This window comes from Podarcis cretensis, assembly GCF_951804945.1.
Source record: "Podarcis cretensis genome assembly, chromosome: 17".
Taxonomy (NCBI): Eukaryota; Metazoa; Chordata; class Lepidosauria; order Squamata; family Lacertidae; genus Podarcis; species Podarcis cretensis.
This window is the reverse complement of record NC_137187.1, coordinates 37685972-37702207: the sequence shown is the minus strand read 5'-3', so window position 1 is coordinate 37702207 and position 16236 is coordinate 37685972. Positions and strand designations below refer to the sequence as shown.

General features: G+C 46.2%; 1 protein-coding gene and 1 long non-coding RNA gene across 3 annotated transcripts in view; one reads left to right on the top strand and one right to left on the bottom strand.

Annotated features, from left to right (window-relative positions):
- Positions 1 to 16236, top strand: part of LOC307206799 — a 335840-nt gene that overhangs the window by 198569 nt on the left and 121035 nt on the right. The gene's annotated exons all lie outside the window — the stretch shown is intronic.
- The window catches only part of GRIPAP1 (GRIP1 associated protein 1), a 75803-nt gene continuing 74213 nt past the window's right edge, over positions 14647 to 16236 (bottom strand). For both annotated transcript variants that reach the window (XM_079960018.1, XM_079960019.1), the window contains one exon: positions 14647 to 15745. In XM_079960018.1, coding sequence (XP_079816144.1) covers positions 15653 to 15745 — 93 coding nt within the window. In that variant the 3' untranslated portion in view covers positions 14647 to 15652. The remainder of the gene's footprint in view (positions 15746 to 16236) is intronic.

The following is a 16236-nucleotide window of genomic DNA, read 5'->3' as shown; positions in this document are numbered from 1 at the left end:
AAGGAAAGGAGGATAGTTTGGAAATAGGGAAGTACCTGGATCAATCTGGAAGGAAATACATGACAGAAGAGGATAGTGCCCAACTAAATAAGAAGATCACAGTAGAGGAGATTAATGAGGCTATTAAGAGAATGAAGCCCGGGAAAGCGCCCGGACCGGACGGTCTGCCCTCTAAATATTACAAAACATTAGGGGAATATTTAGCTCCGGTGCTTGCTGACGTTATAAATAATATCTTACAAGGAGGGAAGATCCCTGAATCGTGGAAAGAGGCATACATTACTTTAATACCAAAAACGGAAATTGAGAAAACAGATATAAGAAATTATAGACCAATCTCTTTGCTTAATTGCGACTATAAGATCTTCGCTGATATCCTGGCAAATAGATTAAAGAAGCATTTAAAGAAATATATCCATAAAGATCAAGCGGGATTCCTCCCTGGCAGGCAACAGAAAGATAATGTCCGGCACATTATAAATGTTATTGAATATTTAGACATGAGGATAGATGTTCCGGCGGCCCTGATCTTCATTGACGCTGAAAAAGCCTTCGACAATGTTTCGTGGGAATTTTTATTACAATGCATGAAAACGGCAGGAATAGAAGGCCCTTATAGGGAAGGAATAAAGGCTATATATTCAGGGCAACGGGCCAGATTGATTATTAACAGTAACCTTTCCAAATCCTTTATGATTATGAAAGGCACAAGACAGGGATGTCCTTTGTCACCTTTGTTATTTATCATGGTGCTGGAAGTAATTGCAAATAGAATCAGGGAAACATCTGAGGTAAAGGGAATAAGAATTGGAGAAAAAGAGTATAAATTAAAGGCTTATGCCGATGATCTGGTCTTATCTTTAGAAAACCCAGTGGATAGCACCAGCAGTGTAATAGCCCTTTTAGAGGAATTTGGGAATCTGTCCGGATTTAAATTAAATAGGAAAAAAACTAAAATTTTAATAAAAAATGTGGATGATCATGAGAAAATTCAGTTGGAGCAAAAAATAGGCATTAAGGTTGTGAATAAGGTAAAATACTTGGGAATCTGGATAACCCCGAAAAATATAAATTTAATAGAAGATAATTATAATAAGGCGTGGCAAGAAATTAAGAAAGACTTGGAAACCTGGAATAGGTTGAAATTAACTTGGACAGGAAGGATGGCAGCGATAAAGATGTGTATCCTTCCGAGACTGTTATTCTTATTCCAGAATATTCCTGTAATCAAAGGTACCACCTGTTTTAAGAACTGGCAAAAAACCCTCGCTAATTTTATATGGCAAGGAAAAAGGGCGAGAATTAAATTTAAACTCCTTACAGATTCGAGAGAGAGAGGGGGCTTTGCAGTCCCTAATATAAGGCTCTACTATGAGGCAGTGTGTCTATGCTGGATAAAGGACTGGGCCACCCTAAAGAACACAGATTTATTAGACCTAGAGGGTTTTAACATCAGGTTTGGCTGGCACGCCTATATGTGGCAGGGGAAAGGTAAGATCCACAGAGGTTTTTCTAATCATGTTATTAGAGGCTCACTACTTGAAGTGTGGAATAGGAATAAAAATCTGATTGAAACAGGCACTCCCTGGTGGCTCTCCCCGATTGACATTATTAAAATAAAAAAAGTAAATATGACTGGTGAAAGGTGGACGTATGAAGATCTCCTAGTTAAAACAGAAGAGGGATGGAAACTTAGACCATATGAGGAAATGAAGGAAAAGATTAAGGAATGGATACAAATCCACCAAATTAACGCCCTTTGGAGTGAACATAAAAAATCAGGTATGAGCGAAAAAAAGTCAAAATATCAGGTAGAAATACTAGAAAGTAATAATAAAATTCTTTCTAAAATGTACAAGCAATTACTGGACTGGGATACTAAAGATGTACAGGTGAAAGGAGCTATGGTTAAATGGGATAGAGACCTTGGTCACAGTGTGGAATATAATAAATGGCAGACACTTTGGAAGCGGGGTATGAAGTTCACGGCATGTGCTGCTCTCCGAGAAAATTTAGAAAAAATGATGTATCGTTGGTACCTAACCCCGGCAAAACTGGGGAAGATGTATAAAACTGGAGACATCACATGCTGGAGGTGCAAAGTAAAGGTAGGGACTTTTTTTCATATTTGGTGGACTTGTGACGAGGTGAAAAAATTCTGGGGACAAATATATGAGGAATTGAAAAAAATATTGAAGTATAATTTCCCTAAAACCCCAGAGGCGTTTCTCCTAGGTATGATTGGTGAGGAGATAAAGAAAGTGGATCAAACCTTTATTCAGTATGCCATGGCGGCGGCTAGAATTTTAATAGCGCAAAATTGGAAATCCCCCAATATGCCTACGATCAGAGATTGGCAAGTGAGACTGCACCAGTATATAGAATTAGCGAGATTGACACAAAGAATTAGGCATCATAACAGTACAAAAATAAAAAATGAATGGAACAAATTTACAAGTTATATGGAGGTTAATTTTGGAATTAATAATCTAACAGCAGACGGTATCTAACACCTACTATGTTGTAGTATGATGGTATTAATAACTGCAGAAAGTGTATAAGATAAGATAACCCAAAATCGAGATGGACGGAGGTTTATTGTTTGTAGGTCTGTAAGTATGTAAGTCTTGTATTTTTCTTACTCTTTATATTTTTCATTTTTTTCTTTTTTCTTTTTTTTTCTTCTTTTTTCTTCTTCACTGGTGTTTGTTTTCCTTTTATATGCTTGGTATATGCTTGTTATTAACTCTGTTATATTTTTGTATGTGGTTTTTAAAATCTGCTCAATAAAGATCTTTTTTAAACCTCAAAAAAAAAAAAAAAAGAAAGAAAGCTCAATAAACAGTCCACCTGGAAACACCAAGAGAATCTATCCACAGATATGTTGGCAACTTTAGGCATCTAGTGCTACAGGTTCCATGCTAAGATTGTCAACTGACTGGCAAGGATGGGATAACTGTGGCCTTCCAGACAGTGTTGGACTCCAACTCCCAGCAAGCTTGGCCAATGGTTGGGAATGATGGGAGTTGGAGTCCAGCAATATTTGGAGGGCATTCCATTGTGAAAACACAGACAAACATTTAGGATGTACAGTGGTACCTCGGGTTAAGTACTTAATTCGTTCCGTAGGTCCGTTCTTAACCTGAAACTGTTCTTAACCTGAAGACCACTTTAGCTAATGGGGCCTCCTGCTGCCGCTGCATCATCGGAACACGATTTCTGTTCTCATCCTGAAGCAAAGTTCTTAACCTGAAGCACTATTTCTGGGTTAGCGGAGTCTGTAACCTGAAGCGTCTGTAACCTGAAGCGTATGTAACCCGAGGTACCACTGTATATAGCACAGAAGAGAAGCCAGCTGATTTCTCACCCAGATCACCCCAGATAAAATCTTCAGTTAATTTGCACCTAACCCCCAGCTCAGCTTCTCTTCAATTCAGGCACTGCCAGTTTATTTCCAACAGATCCTATACCCACACAAGATCAATTCAATTGTCTTTCCACTAACCCCAGGCATTATCTGCCAAATCACCCCTAGATAAAATCAAATTGATTTACCCACATTCATATCCTACTCAGGAACCCAGATCACGCCTCCCCGCCCAGAATCATTACTTACTCAAGAAGAAGAAAAAGAAGAAGAGGAGGAGGAGGAGGAGGAGTTTGGACTTGATATCCTGCCTTTCACTCCCCTTAAGGAGTCTCAAAGCAGCTCACAATCTCTTTTCCCTTCCTCCCGCACAACAAACACTCTGTGAGGTGAGTGAGGCTGAGAGACTTCAGAGAAGTGTGACTAGCCCAAGGTCACCCAGCAGCTGCATGTGGAGGAGCAGGGAAGCGAACCTGGTTCACCAGATTACGAGTCCACTGCTCTTAACCACTACACCACGCTGGCTCTCAAGACACCTAGAAAGGTATTTGGGGACTGTGCTCCTTGGCCCATCCCTCTAAGCAACACCTCTCTGCTTGACTTGCTTCTGTGGCTTTAGCAGCAGCTGAAGCTTTCCAGAACAGGGACATAAACTGTAGCTACTGCTAATTGGAAACTGATGCTAAGGCACAACTATGGAGAAGTTGGCAGCCCTCCCACAGAGAGCAAGTATCAATACTTGCCATCATGCCTTTGTCGCTGAGAATCCTTTCTCCAATTATCTATTCCTCTCCACCAAACTAAATTAAGGATTATTAATATTATGGTCATTAAAAATATATATTATGGTCATTGATCTATTCTACCCGAGTGCTTTGAAAACTGACCAATGGCAAGCCCTCTCTACTGACAAGGCAGGAAGGGAGTGGAACAGGAACAGAGGTGCTGCTACTGCTGCCTAATTTAAGTTGCTAGATAGTCCTGCTTTGTATTAGATGGGGACAGCCAAAAAAACCACCCCAAGCTCTTTTATTTCTCTGAAAATTGGAATTCTTACAATTTTATCAAGAAAAGTTTTTCTCCTGGCCAAGAAAGAAGATTCATTGGGGGTGAATTTTGCATACTGCCTGATCCTAGCCAAAAGTGTTTGCCAATCAGGAATCTGGATCCGTTTTTGTATAGAAAATTTAAAATGCAAGTGAAGGACAGAGATGAAGCCATTATGGGGAATCAAGAAAAAATCCTGCAAATTCCCTGCAGGGTACGTGTGTCAGGCTAATAATAAACGGCTCTCCTTAATTTGCTTACACAAACCAAAGCTTACATTATGTTTGGGCAGCTGCATACACATCACACATTTAAAGAACACACCCCTTGGCAAAGAATCATGGGAAATACAGTTTACTTCTCACGGTGCTACAATTTTCCAACTACTCTTAAGAAACTACAGTTCCCAGGGTTCTTGGTGTAGTTTTAGTTAGTTTACTGGGCAGTCAGGTTGCAAAGGGACAATATTTTCTCAGTGTCCTGCATCAACTGCACCACAATGGCAACTATGTATAAGGCCAGGGCTTAATGAAAGCCAGGACTCGGCTCCAGAACCTCTTTTCCTGATAGAATTGGAGACAGATATTTGTAAAATGCTGGAAGGCAAAAAAAAAGCTCCCTGGAGAGTTAATAATAATAATAATAATAATAATAATAATAATAATAATAATAATAATAAATTTTATTTATATCCCACCCTCCCCAGCCGAAGCCGGGCTCAGGGCGGCTAACAACACTAAAACAGTATGACATTATAAAACATTATAAAAATGAATTAAAATCAAAATTGATGGCAACCATAAACTAAAGCTTTGTAAAGATTGCCAGAGGAGGGGGTCAGGCTGCGCCCTGACCAAATGCCAGGTGGAACAGCTCTGTCTTGCAGGCCCTGCGGAAAGATGTCAAGTCCTGCAGGGCCCTTGTCTCTTGTGACAGAGCGTTCCACCAGGTTGGAGCCACAGCCGAAAAAGCCCTGGCTCTAGTTGAGGCCAGCCTAACCTCTCTGAGGCCTGGGACCCTCAAGGTGTTTTTATTTGAAGATCGTAAGTTCCTCTGTGGGGCATACCAGGAGAGGCGGTCCCGTAGGTACGAGGGCCCTAGGCCGTATAGGGCTTTGAAGGTTAAAACCAGCACCTTAAACCTGATCCTGTACTCCACCGGGAGCCAGTGCAGCTGGTATAGCACCGGATGAATGTGATCTCTAAGCGAAGACCCCGTAAGGAGTCTCGCTGCGGCATTCTGCACCCGCTGGAGTTTCTGGGTCAGTCTCAAGGGCAGCCCCACGTAGAGCGAGTTACAATAATCCAGTCTGGAGGTGACCGTTGCGTGGATCACAGTGGCTAGGTCAGGGCGAGAGAGGTAAGGAGCCAACTGCTTAGCTTGGCGGAGATGAAAAAATGCCGCCTTTGTTATAGCTGCAATCTGCGCCTCCATGGAGAGGGAGGTATCGAAGATTACACCCAAACTCTTAACGGACGGTGCTGGCACTAATTGCACCCCCGCAAGAGATGGGAGTTGCCCCCTCAGTCCCATATCGTCCCGTCCCAGCCAGAGGACCTCTGTCTTCGAAGGATTTAACTTCAACCGGCTCCCACGTAACCATCCAGCCACAGCCTCCAAGCATCTGATCAGTGTGTCTGGGGCCGAGTCCGGGTGGCCGTCCATCAACAAATAGAGTTGGGTGTCATCAGCATACTGATGGCAGCCCAGCCCAAAACTCCGGACAAGCTGGGCGAGGGGGTGCATAAAGATGTTAAAAAGCATCGGGGAGAGTATTGCACCCTGAGGCACACCACACACCAAGGAGTGGCGGGATGACAATTCCCCCCCAAGCGCCACCCTCTGTCCCCGACCAGAGAGAAACGAGCGCAGCCATTGAAGGACTGTGCCCTGGATCCCCACGTCGGCAAGGCGGTGGTCCAGGAGTTCGTGATCGACCATGTCGAAGGCTGCTGACAGGTCTAGAAGAATCAGCAGCCCCGACCCGCCTCGATCCAGCTGCCTGCGGAGATCATCTGTTAAGGTCTCTCCCCCCCCCCCACTTTTCTTCTTTTCTTTTAACAGCACACCTGCTCCTGTGCTTTTAAAAGCAGCCTGGCAACCTCACTTTAAAGAAATTAATCATTGTCCCCAACTCTCCAGATGCTTCAGCAAAGGCTGGCTCAAGATGCTTAGATGCCCTCGGCAGAAAACCTAAATATGCATAATACATACAGAATAACAAAGGATTGCCAACTTTTGAACTGGCCCTTTAACAACCGTGTAATTTGCAGCCATCGGAAAGTAATAACATCTCTCCCCATCTGCACTACTAGCCTTGGAAACCTTAATATAGGCTGCTAATTCCTGCAAATTGAGTTGCTGTTAGGAGTGCAAGAGCAGGTCTGCAGGCTTTTTCTGACTAGTTGGCAGTCCTGAACTAGGAGCACATTCCATCGGGAAGTTCTTATTGAAATGGAGGGGCCTCAGAAGAGTTCTAGCGCATACAGCGCTTTCCCTTCTGGACTTGCGTTCCAGCGGGACGTGGGCATTATAGAACCCTGAAGTACAGTTGCCAACTGACAGGGAAAATTCACTGGCACAGGGGGCTCCTCCAACAGCAGCTTGATCCACAGATACAAGCCAGATGATGTTTTTCACAGCATGAGGAGGTGTTAGCACCTGCTAATTCCAGCCAATGAAGCTGCTGTTTGATGCATGGGTACAGAGGCATGTTGAAAACTTGACTCTACTTGACTGTGGTGCAACAGTAGGCAAAGTGCTGAGTTTGGCCAGAAAAATATGGGTTCAAATCTCTGCTCAGCTAGGAAGCTCTGTGCATGACCTTGGGCCAGCTGCTATCTCTCAGACTAAGCTACCTTATAGGGCTGTTGAGAGGGGGAAAACTGTGCTTGCATAGCTCATGCTCACTTCTGTGAGGTCTGCACATGATGCACTGGACTCCAAAGGCCTGAGCCTTCTTTGAATCAGCAGCTGGGAGCAGCCCTTCTCACCTTTCCTCATGGTCATGGCAGTTCCTGGGCTTGACACTTTCACTGGTCCAGGCTAAAGTCTCCCTCCAATGGCCAGATTCGCTTTTTAAAGTCACTTTCACCCCACCTTTCCTGACAGGTTGATCGACAACCTGGCACAATCGCTACTAGAGGCAATCTATAGCTCCAGGAAGGCCAGGAACTGTGACTGTTTCTGCAGATACTCAGCATATTTAAAGGTAAAGGTAAAGGGACCCCTGACCATTAGGTCCAGTTGTGGCTGACTCTGGGGTTGTGACGCTCATCTTGCTATATTGGCCGAGGGAGCTGGCGTACAGCTTCCGGGTCATGTGGCCAGCATGACTAAGCCGCTTCTGGCGAACCAGAGCAACGCACGGAAATGCCGTTTACCTTCCCGCCGGAGTGGTACCTATTTATCTACTTGCACTTTGACATGCTTTCGAATTGCTAGGTTGGCAGGAGCAGGGACCGAGCAACAGGAGCTCACCCCGTCACGGAGATTTGAACCACCGATCTTCTGATCGGCAAGCCTTAGGCTCTGTGGTTTAACCCATAGAGCCACCCACGTCCCTCCACTCAGCATATTTAGGAGCAGGGAAATCACAAGAGCAGCATTCACAACCCAACCAACACACACACACACTGGTTGTAGCCTTATTGCTTTGTCTCTTCAATTCTTTTCTGCTGTGCAGTTCTGCTTTAGAGTGGCCCTGGAGGACAAAGATGTCTCCACTCGCAATGGCTCTGCAGATGGAGTTCGAACCTCTCAGGAAGTCTTGCTCACTGCAGCTCACTGTCCTCTTTTCCTCGGATCTCTTGTTATCCAATTCCCCCCTGGATTCCTGGTTGGTTGTGATGTAACATACACAGCAATCTCTCTCTCTCCCCTCATCCGTTCCTGCCCATCCCTCTGTCCTAGGGCTTGCCACTTTTAGGGACACCAGCCTTGCACACGCATAAAGGAACAAAAACTTCACTGGCTGAATTTCAGTATCAAGCAAAAAGACCCTGACAAAAGGAAAAGGTGGCAAGACATCTGAAGTTGGTAGATAGGATTGCCAGCTCCCTTTTTTTAAAGCAAGCCCCCATTCCGGTGTCTTTTACCAGCAGCATGGAAAAGTCTCCCTGCTGCTATCTGCAAACAAAGCCATTGTTAAAGGCAAACAGGCAGAAGAGGTGGTTGTTGTTTTTCTTGGTGAACTAGCAAGCCTGTTTGCTAAATGGGAACAGGGGGCTTAGTGCTAAACAGTAGCATCTCTGTATCCTTTGCTCCCCTCCCCAATTGGTGCACGGATGCGCCACAATTACAACATCCAGGCTTAATGTTGCAAAAGGTTGGCCGTCCCATTTCATCTATTTATAAAGTAAATATAGTATTTATACAACTATCTATTTATAGTGACATCTTAATCACGCACAAGCTTTTTAATTGCAAAGTGTTTATTGTTGGGCTTAAAAAAACAACACCCAAATGTACACAGGGGAGCATTCATATATACACTTCCCCACCTCAAGTGGCACAGTCTCAGCCTCTGTGTTACTTTACAGCTCTGCTCTATTTTTTCAGCATTACCATTTTTTTATTTTTTAGTAAATTGCTTAGAGGTCTCCTACTAAGTGGGCACTATATACTTTTTGTTAACTAAAATTAATGTGACTCTTTCTGAATGTGTGTGTTAGGTCTTAGCGGTCGTAAGCTGGGTTTGCCGCCTCTTACCAAGAAAATGCCAGGTATAGCTTTGAATCTCCAGGTGTGTCTCTCTTGCCTTCCTTCACATCTGAGCTGCCTGCCCTCCTTGCCTGCAGCACCTGTCCCCAACTTAAGAGATGGCAAGGAACTGTGGTGAGCGTCACATGAGCAAGTGGTAGTTACTCTGGATTCCTTATTGTAGAGTACAAGAACCAGTTGCGCATCTACACAGTTAACGCCACTCACGTTACAGGCTGCATCTTCACTCACAAGGGCTGTAGTGACAAGAACCCAGATTCTAAAAGTAGCTTTGTGTATTAAACATGTGCCAAATTATGCAAAAATAATAATCCTGGATGTTTATGTAACACTTTCAGCGTTCAAACCACTTGACAAACGTTATCAGAGTAACATTTTGCATTGTTTAGAGAGAAGAACAGTTTGGATTTGATATCCCGCTTTATCACTACCCGAAGGAGTCTCAAAGCGGATAACATTCTCCTTTCCCTTCGTCCCCCACAACAAACACTCTGTGAGGTGAGTGAGGCTGAGACTTCAGAGAAGTGTGACTAGCCCAAGGTCACCCAGCAGCTGCATGTGGAGGAGCAGGGAAGCGAACCCGGTTCACCAGATTACGAGTCTACCGTCTTAACCACTACACCACCGTTGTGGTGTCGTGCTTAGAGTGTCAGGCTAGAGCAGGGGTCGGCAGCCTAAGGCCCATGGGCCACAAGCGGCCCACAGGGGTCGTTTAACCGGCTCATGAGCTGCTCCTGAACCGAGCTGTCTGCTCAGTGAGTCCCTGCGCACCACGCTAAACTGGTGCGGTGCAGGAACTCGCTTCCGCGGCACCGAAAATCTCGCCTGTGCATGCGCAGACGCCAGAAATCGCGTCTGCGCAGATGTAGACACTGGAAATTGCAGGCACGCACACTCATGCACATGTGCAATCCGGCCTGCAGAGGGATCTCCGCTGGAGTGAACCAGCCCAGGCGAGGTAAACCTTGCCAAGCCCTGGGCTAGGGCCTCAGGGACCCAGGTTCAAATCCCCACTCAGCCATGAGGCTCCCTGGCTGACTTTGGGGGCTATTCATTGCCCCTCAGCCTAACCAATCTCATAGGATTGCTGTGGGAATTAAATGGGGGGGGGGGGAAACCATGTATGTCACCTAGAGCTCTTTGGAGAAACAGAGGAATAGAAATGCAATAGCTATATAAATACACCCTGCGAGGCAGATCAGTTGCTGTTATCATCAGGATGTAAGCAGTCCACCTAAGACCAAGAAGCTGTGGAGTGGAAAAACTTTCTGGAGTATTTCGAAAATACCTGTAAACAGGTGAAAATGCTAGCAGCATTAAGGTCAATTCAACAGCATAAGAAGTCCTGGTGTAACTGGTCTAAAAGGAAGGTTTTATCCCTCTCAACTGGATCCTGGGTTGCAGCCGATTTCCTTTTCCTAACAGGAGGAAAGAGGGAGTCATTTGGAATGGTTTGTTACTTGGTATAATGGGAATACTGGGTTTTTATTATAGGTAGGTGCATGTAAAGGTAAAGGGACTCCAGACCATTAGGTCCAGTCGTGGTCGACTCTGGGGTTGTGGCGCTCATCTCGCTTCATTGGCCGAGGGAGCAGGCGTACAGCTTCCGGGTCATGTGGCCAGCATGACTAAGCTGCTTCTGGTGAAACCAGAGCAGTGGACAAAAACACCATTTACCTTCCCACTGGAGCGGTACCTATTTATCTACTTTCACTTTGACATGCTTTCAAACTGCTAGGTGGGCAGGAGCTGGGACTGAGCAAAGGGAGCTCACTCCGTCACGGGGATTCGAACTGCCGACCTTCTGATCGGCAAGCCCTAGGCTCTGTGGTTTAACCCACTGCGCCACCCGCGTCCCTAGGTGTATCCTACCACAAATATAGGGAATCAGTATGGGGGGGAATTGATGGAGGGGTAGGAAACTAGTCTGATGGATACAATTTGCATCTCCTCCTCGACTTGCAACACCTGCATGTTGGAATGTTGCTAAGTCCCTGATGCACGGATAAATATTTCATTGTTATTGTTTCCCCAGATCAAAGGCCCAGTTTTATTTAGATTCTCGGAGGCGTCTTAAGCAGTAGAAGAAAGGGAGGGGCGGGGGAGGAACAAGAGGAATCCAGGCATTTTGGTTTCAGCATCTCAAAGAAAGACTTTGCGGGTGAAGAGAGCCTGAAACGGAGCTGCCCTCGAAGGCATCGCTTGAATCCGGGCACCAATCGAGTTGCTGCGCAGCTGGGAAATCCTATTGCTGACACCTGCACAATGAGAGATGCTCTCTCTTCTCATCCACTTTCTTCCCCTCACAAACAAAGCAGGATCCCGGCCCTCGTGGTTGCAGACAAACACTTGGAAGTTTTGTGAGTGAGCTCAAAAGCAGGGGTCCAGCATTGCTCCGTGCCTTCTTCCCCAGATGGTTACTTTCTAGAGCCAGGCATTCATTTCTCATTTGACAAGGGAGGGCAGTGCTCAAGGCTGCACAGAAACATCACAAACCCAGAAGTCTTGAGATGAGGTTATGGAAATAATTTTGCACCTGATGGGAGGCGATCTGGGCTCTGGAAAGAATATTTGACACCTTCTCTGAAAGAAGCTGAGAGACACCTGCTTGCCTTATTTTAGTTACCAGAGCCTCCCTCCATTCTCCTCACAGCATTTTTCAAAGAGGGAGGGGAGGCAGGTTATTTGTACACCTGACTCTTAGAAGCAAAATTAACTATTTTTATGGGACAGAATAGTTGAGCTGCAGAAGCTTCCATTAGGTTGTCTTGCTGGGGTGGAAGGTTCAAAGCTCGCCTTTTCTTTCGCCAGGGTCAAACAAGAGTCTGTGTTTTTATGGAACTGCTCTGACAGACGAACAGCAGAGCACACACACAAACTTTGGAGGCAATAAAAGTCTGTTGAAATCCCTGGCATCTCAGTGAAAGACCCACATAAAAACATTATTTTGGTTTTGTCTAGGAAAGGCTGAGCTTGCTGATCATTCCCGCTCTGTGAGGTGAAAGTTCTTTCCTCAATGAAAGCACTGGGGAGGGGGGCAAGCAGTTGCCAAGCTCTGGGGCTGGGCCTGCAAGGTCAGGTGTTCACCAGGGCCACAAACACAGACAAGAGCCCACTGCTCCACCATTCTCCCTTTGCAGAGAGCTCCCAAAAGGTCTGGAGAGAGGCATGAGTAAATCCTTGGCTTGCACTGCCTCTTCCAGACAAAGAGAAGGACTTGAGAGAGCACCCAAAATGTTGGTGAGTGTCAAAGGAACACGGTGTTATAGGAATTCTAAGGTCTTATACAGATAAAATAAATGTTCATAAATGTACAAGGCAAACACATACATACATGTGTCCAGGGCAGCTGTTTACCAGCTCCATCTGGTACGTAGGCTGAGACCCTATCTGCCTGCGGATTGTCTCGCCAGAGTGGTGCATGCTCTGGTTATCTCCCGCTTGGACTACTGCAATGCGCTCTATGTGGGGCTACCTTTGAAGGTGACTCGGAAACTACAACTAATCCAGAATGCGGCAGCTAGACTGGTGACTGGGAGCGGCCGCCAAGACCATATAACACCGGCCTTGAAAGACCTACACTGGCTCCCAGTACATTTCCGAGCACAATTCAAAGTGTTGGTGCTGACCTTTAAAGCCCTAAACGGCCTCGGTCCAGTATATCTGAAGGAGCGTCTCCACCCCCATCGTTCAGCCAGGACACTGAGATCCAGCGCCGAGGGCCTTCTGGCGGTTCCCTCATTGCGAGAAGCCAAGTTACAGGGAACCAGGCAGAGGGCCTTCTCGGTAGTGGCGCCCTCCCTGTGGAACGCCCTCCCACCAGATGTCAAAGAGAACAACAACTACCAGACTTTTAGAAGACATCTGAAGGCAGCCCTGTTTAGGGAAGCTTTTAATGTTTGATGTATTACAGTATTTTAATATTTTTTGGGAAGCCGCCCAGAGTGGCTGGGGAAGCCCAGCAAGATGGGCGGGGTATAAATAATAAATTATTATTATTATTATTATTAGTAGTAGTAGTAGTAGTAGTAGTAGTAGTATATAAACCACGTGTCTGAAATAGTACAGGAGAACAACCCTGAAGCCATTTTGACTCTCCCAAATTGACCTCAAATATTTCTCTGCAAGAAGGAAGGAAATGAGAAAAGCTTTCCAATTGTCTTTGGACTGTAGGGGCTTCCACCTCCCTGTAGATACAGTCTGGCAAGTATCTGAAGCTGAGCACACTATCAATATGCGTAAGACAGGGGTGCCCAAACTTTTTTCAAAGAGGGCCAGATTTGATGAAGTGAACATGCGTGAGGGCCGACCATGCCTGGTGTAAGAGATTCAGGAACTAAGTATTTACCATCTCAAAGGAACGGCCAGGCTGCCCAGAAAAGGCAATCAGATAAGGCATTATCAGGTATCCTGGCAGTACAGGAGAGAAGCAACACACTCAAATTTCTGCTGGGCACTACCTCTTTCTGTGATGTATGTACTGTATGATGTTTTTGGGGGTGGTCTTGAGCTACAGGGTAAAAAAGGTAAAGGTACCCCTGCCCGTACGGGCCAGTCTTGACAGACTCTGGGGTTGTGCGCCCATCTCACTTAAGAGGCCAGGGGCCAGCGCTGTCCGGAGACACTTCCGGGTCACGTGGCCAGCGTGACATCGCTGCTCTGGCGAGCCAGAGCCGCACACGGAAACGCCGTTTACCTTCCCGCTGGTAAGCGGTCCCTATTTATCTACTTGCACCCGGAGGTGCTTTCGAACTGCTAGGTTGGCCGCAGGGATTCGAACCGCCGACCTTTCGATCGGCAAGTCCTAGGCGCTGAGGCTTTAACCCACAGCGCCACCTGCGTCAGGGTAGAGCTACAGGGTAGGCAATTTCAAAAGTCTATAGAAGAGCTTGCACACCAGTGTTCAGGGTTCCTCTCCTCCCTCCCTGCGTGGGGTGAGCGGGGGACCCTGTTGCAACAGTTTAATAAAGATCAGGCTTACTATCTGCTTTGCTTCTTAATATTCTCTGGTTGGCCTCTGTTATTTTCTCCTACCAACAGAAAACCTACATAAGGACTCTATACGGGCTCTTGGATACCCCATAAGGGATAAAGGAGCAGCTTTTTCTTATAACACCGGGATGGGGAAGAACCAGGGTCACTTTACTTTGGTGATGTGCCTTAAGTCCCCACAACACCCTTCTCAAGTCTACGAATGCCACCCACTTGCCTCTTTCCAGTAGTAAGGATCCACTGCAGGGCCAGCAAGTGAAGATTTGCAGGGGATGACTGGAGAGGGTATCTGACTCTGGTCTAACCTCTTAAAAGAGAGAGCAGGGTGAACTTAGCTCAGGTGTCGATGCCACACCAGCAAACACAGCATGTCAAGCGCCATTGGAACAGCCCCCCAGGAGCCCCCACCCCTTACCATGAATCCAGGGTGCTGAAAGCAACTTACTCAGGCAAGGGAAGTAAGGGAAGTTCAGCCCCATTTCACCCCCCCTCCTCAAAACAAGAACAACACACAGAGCTGAAGCCAGTCAAAAATCATTGTTTGCATTATCAGTTGCTCAACAATTACAGCCTTGTACAAGTCATTGATACGTTAAATAAAACACACACGCTACCCTCACCCAACAGGAGAAAAAAAAGTGCAGCTGGAACCTTGAATGAGCCCCAAGAGTCCCCCCCTCCTGGAGACATAAGGGTTTTGCTCCGCTTGGGTCAAGTCCCGCCCAGAGGGAGGGAATCAGCACAAATATATATATATATCTATATATATATTTATATTTATTTATCTATAATATTTTACCTTTTTTATTAACAGCAGCAACAGCTGGACAGAGCTGGGGCAGAATAAGATTCAGGACTGACTGAGCATGCAAGGTGATGGGAGAACAGAGGAAGGAGGTGTTATGAATGAATCAGGAAGGTAGGATTCAGAGACGTAGCTTGAAGAGTCGGAAGCAGGCAGAGAGGCTTGGGAGAAAGTTAAATATCCCTAGAGCAATAGTATTTCAAGAGCGGTGCTTGAAATGGCTGTTTACCATGGCAGGAATGCCTCCCATTCTGCATTGCAGCTCCTCTGTTATTCCCCTCTGTTCACAGCATCCCACCCCACCCCGGGTCAATTTTAAGAACCAAGCTGCAGTTTGCCCTCCAGCCCACAAGGAGTGCTGCTGCAGGAAGGCCACCTCAACCAGTGCTTCTTAAAGGGCCAGCATTTACAGCCTTGAAGAGAAGCAGATAGAGGATAGTCAGTATGTGTGTTACTTAGGAGAAACAAATCCGTTTCAGGGCAGGGAGTGGGGAGGCCTGAGTTGGGAGGCGGTTAAAGGGCAAACTTGTTTGTTGGCGCTGAGACGGGGAAAGACAGCTAGCTGGAGAGGACTGAACACCTCCCTAAAACAAAACAAGGTTAAGAGAATTGACCCATTGGGAGGGAGGCAGAAGGCGCCAATAGCCACCCCCCTCTCCCGTGCCAGCAGTGCAGTCGAGGGCAAAGTGAAGGATGGGCATCACAGGACGGGACTGAGCTCAGACGGCGTCATCCAGGGCAGGCTCAGCGTCAGGGGACGGAACACACTCCTTGCTGAGGCGGACAATCTCCTGGGAGAGCACTTCCAAATCCTAGTGCGGGGGAAAGAAAGGAAGGGGAAGAAGCAGGTCAGCTGAGCCCACAGGAAGATGGTGCCATCATCTCCCACAGGACAAACCCTGCCCATATTCACACTCGGCCCCTACTCAGGTTAATGGTCGAAGTTTGCAGCTACCTGGTAAAACTTTTAATCTCGAGATAAGGCCCAGACAGAGGGGGGGCCATATGGGCCGGGCCTCCGATTCCAAAGGGGGCCGATCAAATACTAAACTTGAATTTGGAAAACGTTTCCCCAAATTTTCTAATTGCATGACGCATTTTCTTATCATTACCAGCTACAAGTGGCCTCCAATGGGAGAAGTTTCGATATATTAAAACGAATTACCGGTAAGTCTTTCTTTCGATCAACATTGGGTCAAGAACTCCTAAATGGTTTAGCAATGATAAACATCAACCACGATAAGGCGACGTTGATTGATTTTTCCTACGTAATTCAAGAATTCGCAGAAAAGAAAGCTAGGAA